The 23,152-nt window shown below is 50.3% G+C and overlaps 1 protein-coding gene across 1 annotated transcript; it reads left to right on the top strand.

Moving 5' to 3' along the window:
* The first annotated feature begins 10,151 nt into the window (after positions 1 to 10,151).
* Positions 10,152 to 22,786, top strand: LOC144953417 (fucolectin-like). The gene is made up of 2 exons (XM_078883994.1): positions 10,152 to 10,501; positions 22,615 to 22,786. The coding sequence occupies exons 1-2, from the start codon at positions 10,152 to 10,154 to the stop codon at positions 22,784 to 22,786; spliced, it is 522 nt and encodes a 173-aa protein (XP_078740120.1).
* Positions 22,787 to 23,152: the final 366 nt, after the last annotated feature.

Genomic DNA, 23,152 nt, shown 5'->3' with positions numbered 1-23,152 from the left:
TCCATGACCCCCTGCCAGCGGGCTTCGACACATCACGTGCCCTCAAAGTGCACCTAACCTGGCACAAGTGGTGTGGTGACGCCACCACCACTTATCACTGAACGGCAGTTGTATGCGTGTGCTGTGTGTTGAATACACGTTGCAGCACAGTGTGTGTATGTGTGGCAGAATAGAGCGCGGTTAGAGGCGCTGATACGTCCCAATGGTAGTGGTGCTTGCGCCTTTTCTCGTAGATGTTCACAGATTCAATCCGCTAGGCCGCCCTGGTAACTACTGCGTTGTGTCATAGACTAACGTGCGTTCACCATCACCTGGTGGTACACGCCTGCAATCCCGCACTGTGGGAGGCAGCCAGGGTTGGTGGATCACACACAGATTTTCCGAAACTCCCCTTCCCGTGTGCACCGAGTGGGTACCATACTCTGGCTCGCCAGGAGCAAGAAGTACAGTGACTCCTCTACTTACGAACAAGCAAGGATTCAGCTCTGTTCGCAAGTCGATTCGTTAAGTCCAACTTTACTCCTGTCGATTCCAAACATGTTGCATGGCATGTACACGAAACACGGGGAATGGCTTTACAAGTTGTATAATTTCCCGTAGATGCAGATTCCACTGGTTCTTCATGTTCTGCAAATGTAGATGCCACCACTGCCATCTATTGCGCGGCAGTTGAACTTACGACTCTCGGTCTGAACAGGCAACTGGACATACGGACAGGTGTGTTCGTATCTCTGAAAGTTTGTAAGTCGAATGTTTTCAAGTAGAAGGGTCCCTGTAACGGTCTAAATAAGATTAAGTGTTTCCCCTTCACCCGCATGGGTTTTCTCCGGGTGCGTCGGTTTTCTCCCACATGTTAAGCACCCATTCATTGACCGATAACACCTTCACATATAGAGAGGACAGCAGAGCTCGGGCAATCTTTGGTGCTGGCTCACTGCGTGGCTGCTGCTGCCTTCCCGCTCATCTGTGGTTCCTCCCGGCGTCTCCGAGTCGTCCCCTCTCTCTCTGTCTACGAGAGCGACCGCATGCTGTGTATCTGAGCCTATGCAGGGATAAACCTGACGAGTTTCCATATGGGTGATCGCCACAGGGCTGGCCAGGAGCCCTGGTGGGGGCGGCTGAGCTTGGCGAGGTGATGGCGGCACTGAGTGTCAAACCTACCGCATGTGTAGTGGGTAGAAAGGGAGAGCGAGACTTCACTGGAGGAAACACGTATATTATAACAATAATAACCCTTAACACGAAGGGGTAACGGCCCCTTCCACCCGATACTCTAAGAATATAAAACCAGCAAACATAATCACAACATATGCAGCACATGTAATATATATGGAACATGATGTACTATACATAGAGCGCATACACAAACATAAAATACGTATATAGTCCATACAATAAAATACCATATTTAGCATGCGTCAGTCACCTGTGCTCCAATGCCAAAATGTGTACAACATGCAATACAGTATACTGTACTGTTAGCCTTTTGGCGTTCTCTGGTCTAAAACTGGTGAGACAAGGCTATGGCGTAGGTCAATCAGTTTTAAGAACAATGCATACATTATAATCAGAGCATGTGTATTTGCATGTTTTGTCCAGTGGCGGCTCCTGCAAAATCTCTCAGGGGGGGGCAAATGTCTGGATGATTGATAAGGCCCACCCATGCAATGAATAAATTAACAGCTTAAGCATGTAAAGGCAACTTCACTTCTTTAATATTAAGGAAAAATAAAGTGACTCTTACAATACATCTTGTTTGTATATATACTCACTATTAAAACAAACCACTCAAGTTTATTTATTAAAGATTCCACTAGGTGGCGATAAATTATATTGTTGGATGAAACGTGCTTACGTATGATGACGTTAGCACGTATGATGACGTAAGCACGTTAGTGCATGCCCTCCCGGAAGCCATAGAGAATGCATTGCAGCGCCCCCGTTCGAAAAAAAACATCTTTGAATGTAAGTCTATGGGGCCACTCGGGGCGATTCTCAGCCGGAGTGAAATCGCCCAAAAAGAGGCGGTACTCCACAGAACGTGACATGACGCTGATTGGACTATATCCAGAGGCTGACAGTGACGGCTAGCGTGACTCTGTGGTTGAATGACATTGGTGGTGCGTCGCCCAATCGCCCTAATGAAGAAACCGCCCCTGGTTTTGTCCCAAGTACGTATGGTTCATGCAGACTTAATTCCTTTCAAAAGGTATCTATTTGGTGTTGGAACATCTTAACACCTCCTGTTTTAATGCCAGAAAGGGTACAATCTATTCTTATTTTACTGTATACAGAGCATACGGCCACTACTCCCGAGACGTGCTATTTAGCAAACTACTGAAAGGCCAAACATAACATAGCCCACATATACAATATATTTTAGAACACGCATGCTATATATAGCACACACGATACGGAGCAGACACGCATAACGTACAGAGCATACGTGCTATACATAACGCACGATGCATAGATCCTATACACAATGGTTAGAACATATAGACAAGCATAGCGATGAAGTGCAATGCATTGAAAAACACAAAGATCCCCCATAAAGGCTGACCAGACAGTTGGGGCAAGTGCTATCAGCGAGCACCTAAGATGACCGGCATTGCACACGAGGGGGTGGGTGGCCAACACCACGCCCGTCCGCCTTTGTCTCCACAGTGGTGACGTTCAAACACTGTAGCAGGTACTCATTTGAGGCTCCGTCGACCTAGGGGAGGCCCAGTACTGGTTAAAAAAATCGTCAGTGGTGTTGGCCATGAGCGAGAATCGAACTTGGGTCGCCCTGGATCCATAGCGCAGTAGTCTAACACTCGGTGAGACTTCTCTGGGTAAATAAATGGCACAATAACGGCCTCATGCAGAGGGATGTCAGCGAGGCGTTTTATTTATTGTTAAATTCGATGTTAAGATAAGCGAGTGGGCTTGGGCAAGACAGGCTGATAGACAAGGCTAGAGATGGAAGAGCAGATAAGGGACACTCGAGCGGATGTTGACCACAGGAGATGGAGAGATGAAATCAGCTGGCTTGCAGTCGTTCAGATGGATCGTTACATTGCAAGACCTGTGAGAGACGGCGAACGACATGGAGAAGCCATCATCCAGCAGTGGATAGACCATGGTTGCTGATTATGGCGGTTCTGATGAACTTCAAATGATCCATGTATTCCACAGGGATATGCGGGCGATAGTTTTGATCACCTCCCTGGTTGCCTTCACAGCGTTGTACGTGCAAGCATACAATGTGATACGTGAGTATAGAGCACAACACTATGTGAATCTACATACAATAATACCCCAATGTACGTCTCCCCCTTTTTAAAGTCGTTTTGCAAAATTCGTTGTCACTTGATGAACACCACTACCCAAGTAGCGTTGCTTCAACCCCACACTTACGTCGCTGACTGCGCCCTTCCTTTCTCGTAGCCTTCGCCTCTCAGCCTTCGCCTTCACCACCTATTACCTTTGTAAATCGCATTGATTTACGTAGTTTCGGTATTCGTCGTCGCACCTTTCAGGAACGCATCCTATCTCGGCCTCGCTATGCGCTGCGTTGCACCGCTAGTCGAGTAGATAACCTTGCGTTCAATAAACCCTCGGAGCCAGGATGAACGTCCAACTCCAATCGTCATTTATTGATTGTAACAAGGTAAAACTGGTGAGAAAAGACAGATACAGCATCTGTTATAATCCGGAAACACCAACACAATGAACACCACAGCATCAGAACATTGTCTTATATAACAATAGATCCTGGACGGACCAGGCCCCTACATTACCACTGAACAACTAGACAAAAGCACAAGCCGATGCGTTGCATACAGGCACATCGTGTATTCATCTCACTGCACCCCAAAAGTACAGCATTACACATAACACTAAACTGTGGATGAGATACTTCGTCATCTTTACTCTCAGGATCGCAACATAGGCACAAGTCTGACTCGACCTACTAAATCACAAGTAACATCCACAATAAGGAAAGTCGCAGGCTTCGTTACTAACTAGGCCTCGTATTTACTACAACAACTTAACGGCACCATAAAGGCATTTACATCACTATAACGGTCATTCCAACATTACAACAGCATTGCCAATATTATAGGAATATAAACAAACTTACAGATAATGCTTCTTAAGCTCCCACAATGGACAAGTGCGGCTGTGGTCTCACTGAGATGCAATGCGTGCCGCCATCTTGACTTATCTGTGTAATGGCCGACGCCCGCGTGGTACAGTGGAAATCTAAAATCGTCACTTCCTGGTCACGTGACCAAAATTAGCATAAAAAAACAGGAACTTCCTGTGAACGCACGCTCCACATCTGCCGTGAGGCAAGACACATCCCCGATGTAAACCGGGGTAATTGCCGTATCAATGTGACCAAATCCCAAGGCGCAATACAAAATGGTGCATGCTTCGTTTATATTCATAGGCACTGGAAGAGATAATAGACTTGAGCCTGGATTTGAACCCAGACAGGGAATGCATGTCTGCATATAATTCCACTTATTTACCCAGGAGAAGCCTCACTGAGTCTCTTAGATTCTTTCAGTCAGGTAGGACCTGCCAAGTATTCACAGTCTGGGGCAATATTGCTGTGTGTGATCACAATTGAACAATTTTTCTGAGTATTTTTTTCAAACATTGCAAATTTAGGCCATGACGCTGACACAATAGTCTACTCAATGCGAATGACGTCGCGGGATCTTTAACGTCCACTGTGAAGCGTAGTATGTTTCACTTATTGCACACCGCAGTAATAACCAGGTGGGCCTGTTGGACACGAGTGATCCCAATATACAGCACGGAAGGTTGGTGGAGATGAAGTCCAGACCTAAGGGCTGCAGACGAGAGTGAGCGTTCTCCCACCGAGTGAAGGTTGACTGGGAGACTAGGCCAAAACAATCCTTGTTGTGCGATTCACGTAGCACGGAGGTAGTGGCTCTGTATCCGTGGTGCGCGAGTGTGTGATCCAGTGCTTTGGCACGGAGTGAGAGTCCGTGCATTACGGATATGTATGGTGGAACTTGAGAATCCACTGGGTTGCGATAGGTACACGAGATGGCAGTACCGCAAGTGGAATGTGGCACGATCAAAGTGGACCTTCGAGTGTCTCTAATCCCCGGGGGGTGGGGGGGTCTCTACAGGTATTTGTTTCCTTCCACATCATTGAAATATCAGTTCCATCCCTAGTCAGTCCATTGTTTGATGAAGGTCATCCCACGCAGTGCCAGTGTTGTACTTTACCACACTGGCCAGCGTGAGTTTGTTAAGAGATGGGTGATCTTGGGCGAGTTCAGATATAAGTCATTGCTGATATTATCCCTGGCTGAGAATCTAACGAGGATAATTAAAGTCATAGCTGCGCAATAACCATTGGGCTACGGCTTCCACCTGAGCTGGGTGGTGGTGGTGGCGGCAGCTATACCACATGTGGTCTCTCGTCCAGCATTGTATAGGAGGCAGCAATTGGTTGATGGATCGCACAAAGGTTGCAAAACTCCTTTCCCGTGGACGTCGAGCCATACCCTGGCTCGCCAGAAGGCAGTACAGCGAATATGTAGACTCCACAGGTTCTGTCTATATGGGATAGAGTGTTGCCCATTCGCAAACTTGGAGTTGCTCTGATGATCCGGTTTCTTCCCACATGTAAATACTCATTGATTAGCAGATAACCACTTGATGTATAGAACACCGCAGATATCGGGCTATTTTTGGCACCGACTCATTGGGTGACTATCTTCCTACTTGTCTGTAGTTCCTCCTGGCGTCTGAGTCGCCCTCTCACTCTCTGCAAGAGCGATCGAATACTGTACAGCACGTGATAATTAGACCTTATTTTATTGATAAACAAAACACCCCTTAAAATACATTGGCCGCACATCCCGGTGCAGGAAGAGGGCTGAGACTCAAAGAACTTCACTCGCTAACGGTGTCGAACAGAACTCGCTCATGGTGTAAAAAAAAATTCGCTCGCTAATGGTGTCAAATAGATGTGAAGGTAAAGGAGCAGCCCTGCTCATGCCACGGTTGGTGAAATGGCCTCCCCTTAGATGAAGCTCAAGAGAGCCCTTTTCAAATGTTATTTGATCTACTCTTCCACACTGGCCAAACGTCTTGGAGATGGGAACAACTACAATTTACCCAACCACACGCACCATGCTAATGTTACACTAACTGTGGTGAACCTATTGATACTGCTGTGTAGAGAGGGTGCGTAAAGTGAGATTAGAGGTAGGAGAGCACATGTTGGGGGGAGGGGTAAAATGAGAGAGGAGGTAGCAGTATGCGTGGAGGAGAGTAGTGTTAGATGAGAGGTAGGCGTGAGGGCTGGTCCATCCGAGCCCTATAACTCTTCCCTCAAATGAGGGGCCCGTCTGCTCACCAGGCCCATAAGATGAACCACCCCACTCCTGAAAACCCCAAGCCGACTCCTCAAAACCCCAAGCCGACTCCTCACTTAGCAACCACGAAAATTTGATAACGCAACAAAAAACAATGAACCGAAACACGCGACACAAAATATGACAATCAAAAATCAAAGATACTGAACGCTAATATGGTTCACTCCCAGATTCCGATAGTACGACTGTCTTCTCGAAACCACTGATCTTGGTACCTTAAAATGGGTCGCACATCGATCGCCACTGCGAACTCTGCTTGAGCAAAGTGCACAGCGCACTCTCTCCTGCACTGGGTGTGATGTTGAACTTAGACTCATTAAGTTACATTTGGATCTCTGCCTGGGCGAGGCCCCAGTTTCTCTCCAACACAGGTTGTGTCGGACTTGAATCAGCATCGTTGAACTTGGAACTACCAAAAATATAATATATTTGATGGGAACCACCCCTTTACGCTCGATAAAGATCACTGCCAAAAAGAGCGAGAAAAAGAGTGGGAACGGGTTACATGGAGTAGCTAGCCAATCTCCGTAGAGGCCCCCAGGCAGTTATAGGCAAGTGCGAGGCTGATGACGAGGCACAAGGTATCGGTCTACACCGGTCAAAGTCAGCAGGAGCAGCAAACTCAAAAGGTTCACCGACATCTCCAAAGTTGTCAGTTTCTCCAGGCAGCAGGTCTCCTGGATTCTTCTGACAACTTTCCAGGTTGTACTCACACACTAGCTGCCTCCCACAGCACATGTCCTCTCACCTCGTACGATGGCGTCTCCTCTTCTAAGATAGCATTACCTCGTGGTTTCTTTCCAGAATATATATTCTCTTACTGGGGGACTGGAGGCTACGACTTGCTCCTGCTCATTATTTATACATTTGTTTTGCTGTGTCATCTTTTCCAGGTGAAAATGTTGCTCAGTATGGAGTGGCCACGCAGTCGAGCACATACCCTTACCGGTCTGTGAACGCATCCTTGGCCATTGACGGGAACATGTCGTCTTCCATTGGGATTTGCACGAGCACTATCTACGAGGCGCATCCCTGGTGGAGCCTGGATCTCAAAGTTCGGATGCCCGTGTATGCAGTCACGATCACCTTCCGTGACATCTTCCTTTATAAATTAATCAACCGGTGCCAACTGCTCCTTGGGAATTTTAATGACAGCAGTGCGGCCGACAACATTTTGTGAGTGGGCTCGTCGTCGTTGTCATCATCATCGGCGTCATCAGCCATTGTTTATCGACTACTGGATGAACTGTTAAGAGCAGTGGTTACACAATGCACAATAAACCTGTTGACCTAAGTTTAATTATTAGTCAAGGCTAACACTAAGTGGAGAGTAATATCTTAACTGGTGTTGGTCCCTTCATCTCCGTCCCATTACCACCTCGCAATGAGCAGCGTAGTGAAATATGGTCAAACGACCCTCAATGAACACTATATATATTTTTTTTCTATTTCTATTCTACCAGGTAAGGCCCACTGAGCTATTTGGCTTCTGGCTACAAATGATCGCTCAACGAAGTGGCTTATCACGTGCAGAAGTATAGCAGCCAAATACTCTAAACACTTGTTTTCAAATAATGGAGGAAAAACCGGAGAATTGAGAAAGATATATGCACTCACGGGGAGATAGAACTCGCAAACTCCAAATATACAGCCGTCAGGGTCGGGATCAAATCCACGACCTCCTGCATACCAGGCAAGGAAATTTACATCTCGCCACCGTGGCACCCCCTTAGGGAGTGGTGAGACCTCTATCCAGCAAAGGGTTCATAAAAAGGGCTGTACATTCACTTGCTACTGATAAGAACAATGCAATAAATTATACAGAAACTTATTGTCTTTTATTTTATGTTCGTGTGTTTGTAGCTGTCAGACTCTGAGTATTGCCAAGGAGAACACCACGGCTACTTTCAACTGCAGTGGGCAGGCCGCGCGCTTCATACACATAGTGTCCAAGGTGGACAACTTCCTCAACCTGCAGCTTTGCGAGGTCCAGGTGTCAACAATTCCGCTCCAGCCAAACAACGGTAAATATCCATATTCCTCCCACACGGAGACACAGCTAACAGAGAGGTTACCAAGTGAAGAAAGCCCAGACTTCTTGCTCAATTGATAGATTCTCCTCCCACAGTTAATACATTCCCTGGAGTAAAAATCAGCTCGAGAAGATTATTTATAGACGGATCATAGCAAATTTTCATTTAAGTTCCATAAATATTAAACAAGTGGTTATTGTACTAATATGGAAACAAACAAGGAAGTATGTCAAATTTAATTGCAAGTCAAGTTATTATAAAGAATGAGAAGCTTAGCATCAAATCGTGATGTATATGGGAGAGTAACAAGGACATTTGTGAATGCAGAAATTGGTGACGAGCTGAAGCCGAACATGAAACCCCTTTTACTACAGGCAGCTGCTTACATTCGAGCCCAGTGCACCGACCTCTGGGCCACTTCACTGTCGCATTTTATTTTACTTTTCACAGAACTGCCTTATAGTTTCTTTACACAATTTACTGACCTGTCTGATTTAATTATACAGTAGAGTCTCGAGTATCCGCATGCGGTTTATACGATTTTAAAAATAACCGCGCACCTAAGATTTTGAAATACATTAACTCCTGGATTTTCCCTTAAGCTCTAAATTAATTATCGAAAAACAGTTATACATTGTTATTCTTGGAAATGTATATTACAAGTCACGTGCTTAAACGGGACAAATATGTGGTCCGGTTAGTCCAAACCACGTGATCGCCTCTACAGTACAGTAGTTGCATATTTTACAACAGTGGGTGGAGTTTGATTGGTTTTGCCACTGCTTTTCACTTAATGGACGGAATTTTCTGCAGGAAGGTGTTATCACGAAGCACGCACATCGATCGGCTGGTCCGTCATCAGTATTCGTTCTAGTAACAATCGAAATCGTCAGCTTCTTCCTATTATTTAAACCTATATTAGTGGCTTTTGTATAGATATTCGCGTAAAATTTTTATTTTTTGATTATCCGCGATGTTGAATTAACCATAGCTGTCCTCACCATCATTAGCGTGGATCATTTTGAGTCTACTGTATTTGTTGCGCTCACGAGCGATGTGCCAATGTCGACATCTGTTAGCCACGAGAGTTTCAAGAGAATAGTTTGTGTAGTGTTCCTGTTCCTCATCTGTTTATGAGCGCATATCACAGTGGGGTTTACGATACATGCCCATCGTTTGGATTGCACGGCCACAATCGTCCTACGTCACTTGTCTTTAATTTTGTTTTATGAAGGAGATGCAGGCTGTTGATTGTTCCCTCCGCCTCTGACAGGTGGGGGGGGGGTAATGCCAGGAGGTGTGTGATGTTGGGGCTTCGAATAAAGGCATTCATTCTGGACGACCACAGTCCATTGTAATTTTTATGGCTAGATGAATCCCCCCTCCGCTCCTCTGGTCTTGGCACCTGATTGGCTCAAGTGATGACAACAAATGTCCCCCTCTATTTAAGACCGAAACATTAGGAGGATTTCTCCCCAATTCTGTCTGTCGCCAGATGAGGCTGTTGTAATTGCCGGCGAAACGTCACGGTACTCGAATTGTGAATGCTGTTGGTTTGCTCTCCAACACACAAGCGGTGTGCTGAACTAATAACTAATTGATACTTTTATTTACATGAAAAACCTTACTAATTGACTGTATGTCGGGGGGTGCCGTATTTAACTAAACATATATTTACGCGATCTAACCCAAATAAGCCTCCATCATGGTTGCTTCACTCTGCTCGCACAGCAGCAACACTCATCATCAGCCCTCCCCTCTACACATACACACAGACCCCGTAATCTATGGAAGCGCACAGCAGTCGAGCAACGCCAACACCCGTTCGGTGGCCTCGCTGGTCCTCGACTCATCGCACAACGTCAACTTCTGCCTGGGGTCGTGCAGCCAGACGGCCAAGGAGTGGGAGCCCTGGCTGCGGCTGCAACTCGACCGCTCGTACATAGTCTCGAGCGTGGGCATCGTCAACCGCAATGACACTCAGGGGCTCCGCCTCTTCGGAGCCGAGATCCGTGTGGGCAACTCGGAGGCCAACGGGGGCAAGGGAAACGCACTGTGAGTTTTGGATGTGGCCCAAGGGGGACTCTTGGCGCACGCGTGTGACTTGCCCTCTTTTAACTTTTTTTAATGTATTTTTACCGAGGCAATGTGCGGGCCCCAATTAGTCGCGTTGTGACGCGCGTACACGCCGTCAAAATAAGCGCAAACAGGTTATGAAAAGCAGGTGTAATGGGATCGCTAAACCAAACTATATACAGTGAGGGAAAAAAGTATTTGATCCCCTGCTGGTTTTGTACGTTTGCCCATTGACAAATAAATGATCAGTCTATAATTTTAATGGTAGGTTTATTTGAACAGTGAGAGACAGACTAACAACAACAAAATCCAGAAAAACGCATGTCAAAAATGTTATAAATTGATTTGCATTTTATTGAGGGAAATAAGTATTTGACTCCTCTGCAAAACATGACTTAGTAATTTGTGGCAAAACCCTTGTTGGCAATCACAGAGGTCAGACGTTTTTTGTAGTTGGCCACCAGGTTTGCACACATCTCAGGAGGGATTTTGTCCCACTCCTCTTTGCAGCTCTTCTCCAAGTCATTAAGGTTTCGAGGCTGACGTTTGGCAACCCGAACCTTCAGCTCCCTCCACAGATTTTCTATGGGATTAAGGTCTGGAGACTGGCTAGACCACTCCAGGACCTTAATGTGCTTCTTCTTGAGCCACTCCTTTGTTGCCTTGGCCGTGTGTTTTGGGTCATTGTCATGCTGGAATACCCATCCACGACCCATTTTCAATGCCCTGGCTGAGGGAAGGAGGTTCTCACCCAAGATTTGACGGTACATGGCCCCATCCATCGTCCCTTTGATGCGGTGAAGTTGTCCTGTCCCCTTGGCAGAAAAACACCCCCAAAGCATAATGTTTCCACCTCCATGTTTGACGGTGGGGATGGTGTTCTTGGGGTCATAGGCATCATTCCTCCTCCAAACACGGCGAGTTGAGTTGATGCCAAGGAGCTCCATTTTGGTCTCATCTGACCACAACACTTTCACTCAGTTGTCCTCTGAATCATTCAGATGTTCATTGGCAAACTCCAGACGGGCATGTATATGTGCTTTCTTGAGTAGGGGGACCTTGCGGGCGCTGCAGGATTTCAGTCCTTCACGGCGTAGTGTGTTACCAACTGTTTTCTTGGTGACTATGGTCCCAGCTGCCTTGAGATCATTGACAAGATCCTCCCGTGTAGTTCTGGGCTGATTCCTCAACGTTCTCATGATCATTGCAACTCCACGAGGTGAGATCTTGCATGGAGCCCCAGGCCGAGGGAGATTGACAGTTCTTTTTTGTTTCTTCCTTTTGCGAATAATCGCACTAACTGTTGTCACCTTCTCACCAAGCTGCTTGGGGCGATGGTCTTGTAGCCCATTCCTGCTTTGTGTAGGTCTACAATCTTGTCCCTGACATCCTTGGGGAGCTCTTTGGTCTTGGCCATGGTGGAGAGTTTGGAATCTGATTGATCGATTGCTTCTGTGAACATGTATCTTTTATACAGGTGTAGTGGTGATACGCGCTGGGGTAGGGATCGTGTGCCAGCGCGTGGGGATTGGCTGTGTGCGTTGGTGACGCGCGCTGACGGTGGAGGATCAGGGGTCAGCGCGGGGTCATGGGTTGTGCGGTGGTGTTTGGCTGTGTGCCGGTGACGCGCGTGAGAGGGAGTGATCGTGTGGCAGCGCGGCGTGATTGGTTGTGTAGTAATAACACGCGCTGGGGAAAACGGATCGTAGGAACAGCGCGGCGTGATTGGTCAACTAAGGAGCGATGCTCACGTCGAGGTCCACATACACTCCGTCTCCCGTGAGCGGGGACTATATAAGGGGATGCGCACAGGCGCACGGGGAGAAGAGTACCAGCGAAGACGGAAGACGGAGGAAGAGGCGGAACCCTGGGACCCGGAGCTGAACGGCCATGAGGAGAGGGCCGGCTCGCAGGACTCGGAGGTTGTGGCCCACGCCCAAGCCGGGGTGGGCCTGTAGGCTTCACGGACGTTACGGAGTCAAGTGCAGTGTGTGTAGCCGGAGGAATAGAAGCTACACGAGTCAAGTGCAGTGTGTGTAGCCGGAGGAATAGAAGCTACACGAGTCAAGTGCAGTGTGTGTAGCCGGAGGAATAGAAGCTACACGAGTCAAGGGAAGTGTGTGTAGCCGGAGGAATAGAAGCTACACGAGTCAAGTGGAGTGTGTGTAGCCGGAGGAATAGGTGCTACACGAGTCAAGTGAAGTGTGTGTAGTCTGAGGAATAGAGACCACTCGTTGTATAGTGACAAGTAAAGATTTAATAAAAAGTGTGTTACCTGTCAAGGAGTTTCCTGCCGTCATTCAATACTTCAACTGGCGTCAGAAGTGAAACAGTCTTCCAAGCATGGATACAAGGAAGACCTGTCGGACTCACGAGGTTGACCGCGAGGATAACCTTGACGACTCGGGCCAGCTGGCATCGGGGGGTGAGGAAGAAGAAATGCCGACGCCGCAGGATCCGCCGAGGGCGCCGGACGAGCGATTGGGGACCGAAGCCGTGCTCCGCGAGGTGCACTCCCGTCTGGCGGAGCTGCTGCTCGCCGCCGCGTCCATCCTGGCGGAGATCAGCACGTCGGGAGGAGCGGGGACGTCGGCGGACTTTCAACAGGGCCGCCCTGGGGATTCCCGCCAAAATGACTGGGGGATTCCCGCCCTTTCTACTGCGCGGCCATCTTTTGGCGGGAACGGTGAGCACCACGTAGCGGCGGTCCTCCAAGCGCGCCCGCTTACGTCATCCACGCGCGCTGCGGACCGCCATCAGACACCCGCCATTGGGGCCGCCATCTCGCACACCGACGGGGCGGCGGAGAGGAACCACGAGGCAGAGGACGCCTTCATCTTTCAACAGCGCCTTCCAACATTGTCAGCCTTCAAGGCGGATGGCGGGGACTGGGCCCAATTCCAGCGCAGATTTCTGGCGCATCAGGAGATGTCCGCCTGGTCCGACGCTACGGCGCTGCGGGCACTGCCTGCCATGTTGGACGACAACGCGCTCGCGGCCTTCACGTCAGCACGGAGGTCGGACCGCTCCACGCTTAAGGCCGCGTTGGGTCTCATGGCCAAGGTCTACGGACCTCCCTCGGCGTGTCGCCATCATTTCTACGCAAGGCGGAAGGCGGACACGGAGACCGTGCTCGCCTACCGAACGGCCTTGCTGGCTCTCGCCGACGCCGCGTTCCCTCGTATGGACGAGGAGGGCCAGGACGCGATGGTCTTGGAGCAACTGCTCAAGTTGGCGCAGGACCTGGGGGTCCCCATCAACACGGCCGACGAGATCAATATTTCTTCCTTGCGGGTCGCAACAAGTATACAGGCGCACGAGGTCCTTCGACGTAAACAGGGGGTCGTCTGCAACGCTGCCGTGGCCTCAGCTCCGGGCCCGGTGGTCACCGAACCCCAGGTTGTCAGCCCACGAGAGGAGGCGTTCACCACGGGACGACCGGGGGACTGGAGGTCGGGGGGTCGGTCGCCTCTGCGATCGGCCCGCAAACTGGAGCAACCGAGATCTCCGACGACCCTCATCACGTGTTACAACTGCGGCCTCCGGGGCCACGTGGCGTCCGGTTGCCGCGCTCCACGTCAGCGCGCCATGGGACCTCGGCTGGACGACGACCAAGGCCCCAAGTCATCCCTACTAACCCCGGCAAGTCGCGGCGCTTCACATGCTTGGCCTGCATGCACGACACATATGGGCCGTCGCGTTGCGGCGGAGGAGAGCCGGTTAGGGATCGGGGATTCGGTTTGGCGAGGGGGGTTCGTGCGGGACCGAGGTGACATTAAATGGTCGGAGTTGGGGCACAGGATAGTGGCTGCGTCGGCGGGATCATCTGTCGTTACGGGATTCATTGATGGGGTCGAGGTCAGGGTGTTAGTGGACACGGGGGCGTCGGCGACTATTATATCGGACCTCATTTACAACATTCTCCCCGTCCAATGTCGACCGCTGCTCCCAGTGGACGTGCCATTTTACGCCGCTAATGGTGGATCGTTGGGCATTATCGGTCAGATTAGGGCGTCCATTTGCATTGGCGGTTCCTTGTCTATTGGGCACTGATTTTTTGGCTAAAATGCCCGTTAAAATTCTCATCGATCAGCGTTGCATTGAACTACCATCGGGTCGCCGTATTTCATTTTTGACGAACCCTACTGAAATTCGGACGGCGTGCGCTACGATACAAGCGTTAGCGACACAGACCGTGCACGTGCCCCCGGGTTCACAGATGTTAATTCCCCTCCGGTTGCGGAAACCGTGGGTGGGGGAGACCTCGCAACAAGGCATGCTGTTGGGTCCTTCAAATAGGGCTGTCGGGGGTCTCGATTTGTCGGTGGCTCACACTTTGGTTCGGGCTGACAAGGACCCGTTTGTGATGGTTTTAAACGCTGGGTCGCGGCCGGCCGTTATTCAGCAGGGCACCGTGCTAGCTCACGCGGCACGGATCCCTGCGGAAGAGCGGCTGGTTGCGCAGGTTGATCCGAGCCCCACGGGGAACATTACAGCGAGGGAGGACCTTGCATGGGTCGATTCGCTGTGCGTGGACTCAAACGATTTGTCAACGGTACAGTTGGGTGCGTTGCGGGCGTTGCTGATAGAGTTTTCTGATGTGTTTAGTAAGCATAAGTATGACATTGGGTGCACGAACCTGTTACGCCACCATATTGAAACGGGCGATGCGGCACCGGTCAGGCAAAATCCCTTCCGACTGAGTCCAACTGAGAAGGAACACGTTCAGTCGGCCGTCAACGATATGCTTGAAGCCGACATTATTTCGCCTTCTTCCAGTCCTTGGGGAGCACCTATTGTGCTGGTTAAAAAGCAGGACGGGTCCTTGCGATTTTGCGTAGATTTCCGTCGCCTGAATAAAATCTCTGTGGCTGACGCGTATCCGCTCCCCAGAATGGACGAGTCCCTCGATGCATTGTCCGGTGCGCGATATTTTTCGACTCTTGATTTATTGTCGGGATTCTGGCAGTTGCCACTCGACGATGAGTCTAAACCTAAGACAGCGTTTCAGACTCCAGGGGGCCTGTTCCAGTTTAACCGGTTACCCATGGGACTTCATTCCGCTCCCGCGACGTTTCAGCGCCTTATGGAGTTGGTTTTGTCGGGCTTGCAATGGGACACATGCTTGATTTACCTTGACGATGTCATTGTTTTCAATAAGACGTTTGAGGAACACCTCCAGCGATTGAGAGGGGTGTTCTTGAGAATGCGATCGGCTAATTTAAAGTTTAAACCGGCCAAATGCCACCTTCTTCGTAAGTCCGTTAGATACTTGGGCCACATTGTCGACTCTTCGGGGATCTCTATCGATCCCGCGAAGACGGACTGTCAGTTCATGGCCAACGCCCACGTCAGTTTCTGACGTGCGCAGTTTCATCGGGTTTGCTTCTTATTACCGCCGATTCGTTGAGCATTTCGCCACCATTGCAAAGCCCTTGCACGCTCTAACGGCAAAAGGAATCAAGTTCCGATGGGGACCGGAGGAGGAGGCTGCGTTCTGCTCCCTTCGGGACGCCTTGGTGGGTGCCCCACCCTTGCGTTATCCTGACTTTGCGAGTCCCTTCTTGCTAGACAGGGATGCTAGCAACACGGGCATTGGGGGGGTGCTATCGCAAGTCGTTGGAGGCGTCGAAAGGGTGGTCGCCTATGGGAGCAGGGTATTGTCACCGGCGGAGCAGCGCTACTGCGTCACCCGTCGCGAGCTGCTTGCTATTGTTTTTTTTGTACAACAGTTTAGACCGTATCTATATGGCCGTCACTTTACGGTCCGGACGGACCACGCGGCGCTTCAGTATTCATTGAGGGTCGCCCAACCCTCGGGCCAATTGTCAAGGTGGTTGGAAGTCCTCCAGGACTATCAGTTCACGACTACATACCGTAAGGGGTTGCGCCACACAAACGCCGATGCCCTGTCGCGATTGTCGCCTTGTCACAAATGTGCGTGCTTATCGGGATCGGCGCGCTGTAAACCAACAGTTGGGGAAGGTATGGGGGCGTTGGCTGCGACCGCGGGTGCACCAATCAGGGATGTTCCCGCTACCCCTGAGGGTGAGGACTCGCTACTCTCACTGTCGCTGATTGAGTGGGGCCGTCTCCAAATGGAAGATAGCTCCCTGCTAGCATTGCGCCGCAGGGTGGGAGGTCCCGAGGAGAGCCGGGAGCGAACTGGCTCCTGGGTACTTAAGCAAGGCCTATTAATGAGGTGGGATAGTTTGTCTCGGCGGCACGCACTTGTGGTGCCTTCCGCTGTGAGGGGGAAGGTTGTCCTGGCCGCACATGAACGCCTCTTGCATTTGGGAGTAAACAAAACGCTTGCTCTGCTTCAGCGTGACTATTATTGGCCGGGGATGGGGAGTGACGTGGTAAATATTCTAAAGGGGTGTGTTGATTGCGCCAGACGGAAACCACCGCCCGTGGCATCTAATCCACCACTGCAATCTATTCAGGTCTCGCGCACTAACGAACTCGTTGCGCTCGATATTTTGGGGCCTTTTCCAATCACGCCTAGGGGAAATAGGTACCTGTTGGTGGGTGTCGAATATTTTACCCGGTGGCCTATGGCGTGGCCACTTGCCAACCAGTCGGCGGCGGCTGTGACGGACGCCTTTGTCCAGGGCTACGTCCTGGACAAGGGGGCTCCCGAACGCTTGCTGACCGACCAAGGGAAAATTTTTTCAAGTAAATTGCTGCAAGAGGTGTGCGACCTATTGGGTACTAAGAAGGTGCGTACCTCCCCGTACCACCCATAGACGGATGGGATGGTGGAGAGACTCCACAGGACTTTGACTTCTATGCTGTGCCAGCAGGTGTGTGAGGCACATGTTGATTGGGACCTGCAGGTCCCGGGGGTCCTCGCCGCGTATAGAATGGCCCCCCATTCAGCAACGGGATTTTCCCCATTCTATCTGATGTACGGTCGGGAAGCCGACCCGCCCATGGAAACGCAGCTGGGCCTGCCCGCACCACGAACAAACTCGAAATTGGCTGAACATATTAAATTTAATATCCATAAGCTGACAGAGGCAAGGGAGGCCGCACGGCTTAATTCGCGGGCTCGCCAAATTGCAAACGAGCGGTTGCATGCACGGAAGGTGTCCGTGCACGACTGGAAACCTGGTGATAGGGCCTGGCTGCATTGCCCTCAGGCACCTTTGGCTACGTCGCCTAAATTGTTGAAGCCATGGCGGGGACCCGTGGAGGTCGTGCGGGTTGCACGTCCCCAGTGCGTTCAGATAAAATGGGGAAAGCGTCGTTGGTACGTCCACCCCTCCCGACTGAAACCGTTCTCGCCTCCATATGGCCTCCCTTTGTGTTGTGAGGGCTGAGCATGTGACGTGACCGACGACCCAAGGGGGGAAATGTCTCTGCCTGATCCTCACATGTCTCCGCCTGATCCGCTCCCAGGTGTCTCGGAACTGACAGCTGCCGACCACCGGCGGCCGGATCTTCACGGCGCGACCGGTCCTTCCAGGCCCGATCCGCGCCGTCCAGAGCGGCCGGAGCCACCGGACGGTCGTCAGCGTCCCGTTCCATACGACGGACCGGCCAGGCGGACTCGTGCTAGGTCACGCTACTTGTTATGATCTACCGATTGAGGAGAAGAGGCGGCCGGAGCGCCTCGTCACTGCATGTGGTCGCAGAGACACTGGACGCGTTCATTTTCTGGAATTCGCTTTTATTGTGTTGTTCGTCGGGCTGTACATAGCTTCTTATCTAGTTGTTGTTGTTGTTGACTTTTATTGCGTTGGTTGTCGATTTGTACATAAGTTGTTGTTGTTGTTGAGTTGTTGTTGTTGTGTTACGGGGCACACTGGGGGGTGGGGTTTTCTTGTGCTGACGTTGTGGTGTGTTGTTGTTTAGCAGCCGGGCCGGCTGCGAGCTATGTGGGAGGGGGTGATGTAGTGGTGATACGCGCTGGGGTAGGGATCGTGTGCCAGCGCGTGGGGATTGGCTGTGTGCGTTGGTGACGCGCGCTGACGGTGGGGGATCAGGGGTCAGCGCGGGGTCATGGGTTGTGCGGTGGTGATTGGCTGTGTGCCGGTGACGCGCGTGAGAGGGAGTGATCGTGTGGCAGCGCGTCGTGATTGGTTGTGTAGTAATAACACGCGCTGGGGAAAACGGATCGTAGGAACAGCGCGGCGTGATTGGTCAACTAAGGAGCGATGCTCACGTCGAGGTCCGCATACACTCCGTCTCCCGTGAGCGGGGACTATATAAGGGGATGCACACAGGCGCACGGGGAGAAGAGTACCAGCGAAGACGGAAGACGGAGGAAGATGCGGAACCCTGGGACCCGGAGCTGAACGGCCGTGAGAGGGCCGACTCGCAGGACTCGGAGGTTGTGGCCCACGCCCAAGCCGGGGTGGGCCTGTAGGCTTCACGGACGTTACGGAGTCAAGTGCAGTGTGTGTAGCCGGAGGAATAGAAGCTACACGAGTCAAGTGCAGTGTGTGTAGCCGGAGGAATAGAAGCTACACGAGTCAAGTGCAGTGTGCGTAGCCGGAGAAATAGAAGCTACACGAGTCAAGGGAAGTGTGTGTAGCCGGAGGAATAGAAGCTACACGAGTCAAGTGCAGTGTGTGTAGCCGGAGGAATAGGTGCTACACGAGTCAAAGGAAGTGTGTGTAGTCTGAGGAATAGAGACCACTCGTTGTATAGTGACAAGTAAAGATTTAATAAAAAGTGTGGTACCCGTCAAGGAGTTTCCTGCCGTCATTCAATACATCACAGGTAACAAGCTGAGATTAGGAGCACTCCCTTTAAGAGTGTGCTCCTAATCTCAGCTCGTTACCTGTATAAAAGACAACTGGGAGCCAGACATCTTTTAGATTGAGAGGGGGTCAAATACTTATTTCCCTCATTAAAATGCAAATCAATTTATAACATTTTTGACATGCGTTTTTCTGGATTTCTTTGGTGTTATTCTGTCTCTCACTGTTCAAATAAACCTACCATTAAAATTATAGACTGATCATTTCTTTGTCAGTGGGCAAACGTACCCAATCAGCAGGGGATCAAATACGTTTTTCCCTCACTGTAAGGGGTCCCCACCGAAGGGGGAAATTGTTACTGTTTTTGTTAAGGGGGAAGGGATTACAAGGGGATTAAGAGGGATATGACCAAAACACACCTGACAAAGAAAAAAACATAAAAGCGAGCATTTTTTTTCTCTTCACCCCTCCGAATCCGGCTCCCGTATAATTGAAGTGGTTATTCCTGTCACGTTGCCTATCCACGAAGGGCTGACGGTTGGGGAGTATTGCGTCGAGCTGGTGTTGGACCACTCAGAGACCTGGCTGTTAGGGATGTCAGCTTTTATTTTTACACGAGCCGACATCAACCACCCTAAGCAGATGAATTATAGCCTGGTAGCAGGCTACAATAAAAAACATCAAACCAATAAGAATAAGCAGAAAACCACCACACACATCCAGTCACACCTAGTGTTCCTAACGCCTTCCCGAGACTCACACAGAAGCTTCGGGGAGGGGGGCGGTCATACACCTCTTCTCTCCCACACGCAACTCTGCTTCACAGAGTACCCCGTGTTCCTCCTCAGGGGTTTCCACCCCTCGCCTGCCAACCCCTCTTAGAGGGCATCTCTGGCCTCGAGCTTATCCCCTCTTCGAGCAGTGGGAGATGTCCACAGCCAGCCAAGCAGCCACCCAGGTAACTAGATGGCAACATTCTCCACGCTTGGCCAATGCCAGGCTGCAGCCAACTTAATTCCCTGCTCCTGCCGCTCCTGTCATGCCCTTGCTCCGTCCCCGAAGTCCCACCCACCCTTGTTCAATCCCCAGGTCGGCCGCTGGAAACAGATAACAATAATAATAATGTAACCGAACGTTTCCCTATAAAATATATATTCCGTGGAGTGGTAGACAGCCCTCAACTGCTACTTACAGTGAAAATACCCTGGTCCTCATTCGCGTCGCTGCTTGAATGTGGGAGATCACCCAGCCACTACTGGGCGGGTGGTGGTGGTGATGGTGAAATGCTGCCTTCACCACCACTGCTACTGTTTTTGCGTTGAGCTCCCCCTGCCGATTCGGGTGCGCCTTTTATAGTGCTGCTCAGCCCCTTGTTTGGCCCCTGGGCCAATCACGTGAGAGGTCCGACTATAAATGGTCTGAGATTCCCTCCCCCTGGTTGGCGTGTTCCACTCAAAACCTGTCCCCACGCTGGTCTGACCACGCTGTGGTGACTCCTGGCTCCACACAAAGGACCGCGCCCAAAAACACGAGCTTCTCTCTCCAACTTAATGGATTTACCTCACGCACTACGCCACAATACCCCTTACCCTGTCTGACCCACCCACTGTTACACACTTGTCGAGGCGTCCACACTCGACCAGAGTCTGTGCTGTTCATAGGAAGCAGTGGTCTCCCATTTGTTGCCCGTTTTTTTTTACCATGACTACGTATTTATCTTATTATTCAAGACCCCATGAACACAACGCAATCATCTGATAGGGAAACACAGGTTATAATCGCACAACAGGGCACCCACTACAAACGCTTGGGATCACTCTCCTACCACCCTAGGGAAAACGATTGGGAACATAATATTTTCAGGGGAGGGAGAGAAAGGAGAAGGGGACGGGGGAGAGGTAGCCAAATTAAACCAAAACTAAAATAACATAAACGCGATTCCCGAGTTTATCAATCTTGTTTTCCCCTAGGACCGTTTCATGGTTTTATAATTTTACCCTAACTGTCTGCTTCTGCCCTTCACTCATGAGCTTAGAGGCCGACCGAAATTCGGTTTCGGTTTCAGCGCCGAAAGTTGGCAAATGGCCACTTTCGACATACTTTCAGTTTCGGCCGACAGTCAATATTTTACTTTCGGTTTACTTTCGGTTTTGGCCGAAAGTATTTTTTTTACTTTCGGTCTGGTTTCGGTTTCAGCCGAAATTGATATTGACTTCGGGTCGTCAACTGAAGATCTAATTTTAGAATGTAAAGCTAGTGCTAAGTCTATCAGCTGGTCAGTTCGCGCTAGGCAATCCTATGCGATAGGCTGCATACCAGAGGTGTGGACTCGAGTCATGTGACTTGGACTCGAGTCAGACTCGAGTCATGAATTTGATGACTTGCGACTCGACTTGGACTTGCATAACAATGACTTTGTCCCACCTATGAGATGTGGACTCGAGTCATGTGACTTGGACTCGAGTCAGACTCGAGTCATGAATTTGATGACTTGCGACTCGACTTGGACTTGCATAACAATGACTTTGTTCCACCTCTGCTGCATACACACACAAACGTCAGCAGCAGCAGCTTGCGAGCGAGGTTACAGCCGCGACCATGGTCTGGGGCCGTCAATAAATGACGTGACGCACCTGGGGGGTGGGGGGCAGCGACTGTGTAGCGATTCGTGCGCTGCTCTACGAACCCGGCGGCCCGAGTTCGATTCCCGCTCACGGCCGGTGACGATTATTTGAACCGGTCCTGGGCCTCCCCTAGGTCGACTCAGCCTCAAACGAGTAAGTGGTGTGGTGTGTCAACATCTCCACTGGGGAGACAAAGGTGTGGCCGTGGTGAATCCAAGTCCCGGGCGAAGCCGGGTAGTAAAGATAATATTTCATAAATCTTGTGTTCGGTAACTTCGGTTATATACCTTTTTGCTTCGGTCTTGGTCGAAAGTGTAGTTAAACTTTCGGTTTCGGCTGAAAGTAAATTTTTTACTTTCGGTCTGGTTTCGGTTTCGGCCGAAACCAGAAATTCAATTTCGGTCGGCCTCTACTTGAGCTGTATGTCGTCTCTCCTCTCTCCATTTCTCTTTCCCCCATACCGGCTGCGGCAATCACTTGTATCCAGGTTCTGTTTTTTGTTGTTGTTTACACTGTTGTAAATACGATTAGATGTTAATATTAATGGAGAGGACGTGGTGGGTGGAGCTGGTAGGTGGGTTGGTGGGTGGGGTTCTCTGTGGGATGGGAGCTCAAGTCGGTCGAGAGGTCAAAAGGGGCTGGGCGGGGGTGGAGATGGGAGTACGTGAGAGCATACAGATCCGTTGTATCGCTTTCCCTGTGTCTAACAGTCCTTCCTGTCCCGCGCCCATCTGCTGCATCGTTACAATTCTCCTAGGTGCGCTGAAGACATATTTGTGCCTCTGGGGAGATTACGCGACTATCCGTGCCCCTTCCTAAAGGGCCGCTTCGTCACCATCATCATCCCAGGCAGAGTCGACTCGTTGAGCCTCTGTGAAGTGAAAGTCAAGCTCAACACCGATGGCATCAATTTCGACATCCTCTACTGAGACACCATCGCCACACTCAACTAAAATAACATTACAACAACCATCAACGCCACCAAACCCTCTACAGAAAGAAGAATGCCATGACCAAAAGCATTTATTCTAAAACAACAACGCCAACAGAACCACAACTACCACAACAGCTTCTACTTAGAAAACACCAGCACCCACTACTGAGATTATGACGCAACCACCACAACCAACATCTGAGACATCTAAATCTTAGACACTCCACAGCACTAAAGTGAATTGCACCAAGGAGAAAGAGAACTTAAGTGGTTTTCACTCATTTTCTATTAATGCCGCAGACTACTGGAATTCCATCACTTCAAAAATATCCGCGGTTTACTCTTATATCTAAATTACGTT

The sequence above is a fragment of the Lampetra fluviatilis genome, chromosome 76 (genome assembly GCF_964198595.1).
Source record: "Lampetra fluviatilis chromosome 76, kcLamFluv1.1, whole genome shotgun sequence".
Lineage (NCBI taxonomy): Eukaryota > Metazoa > Chordata > Hyperoartia > Petromyzontiformes > Petromyzontidae > Lampetra > Lampetra fluviatilis.
The sequence above is the reverse complement of the archived record's forward strand: the minus strand, read 5'-3'. Positions and strand labels throughout refer to the sequence as shown.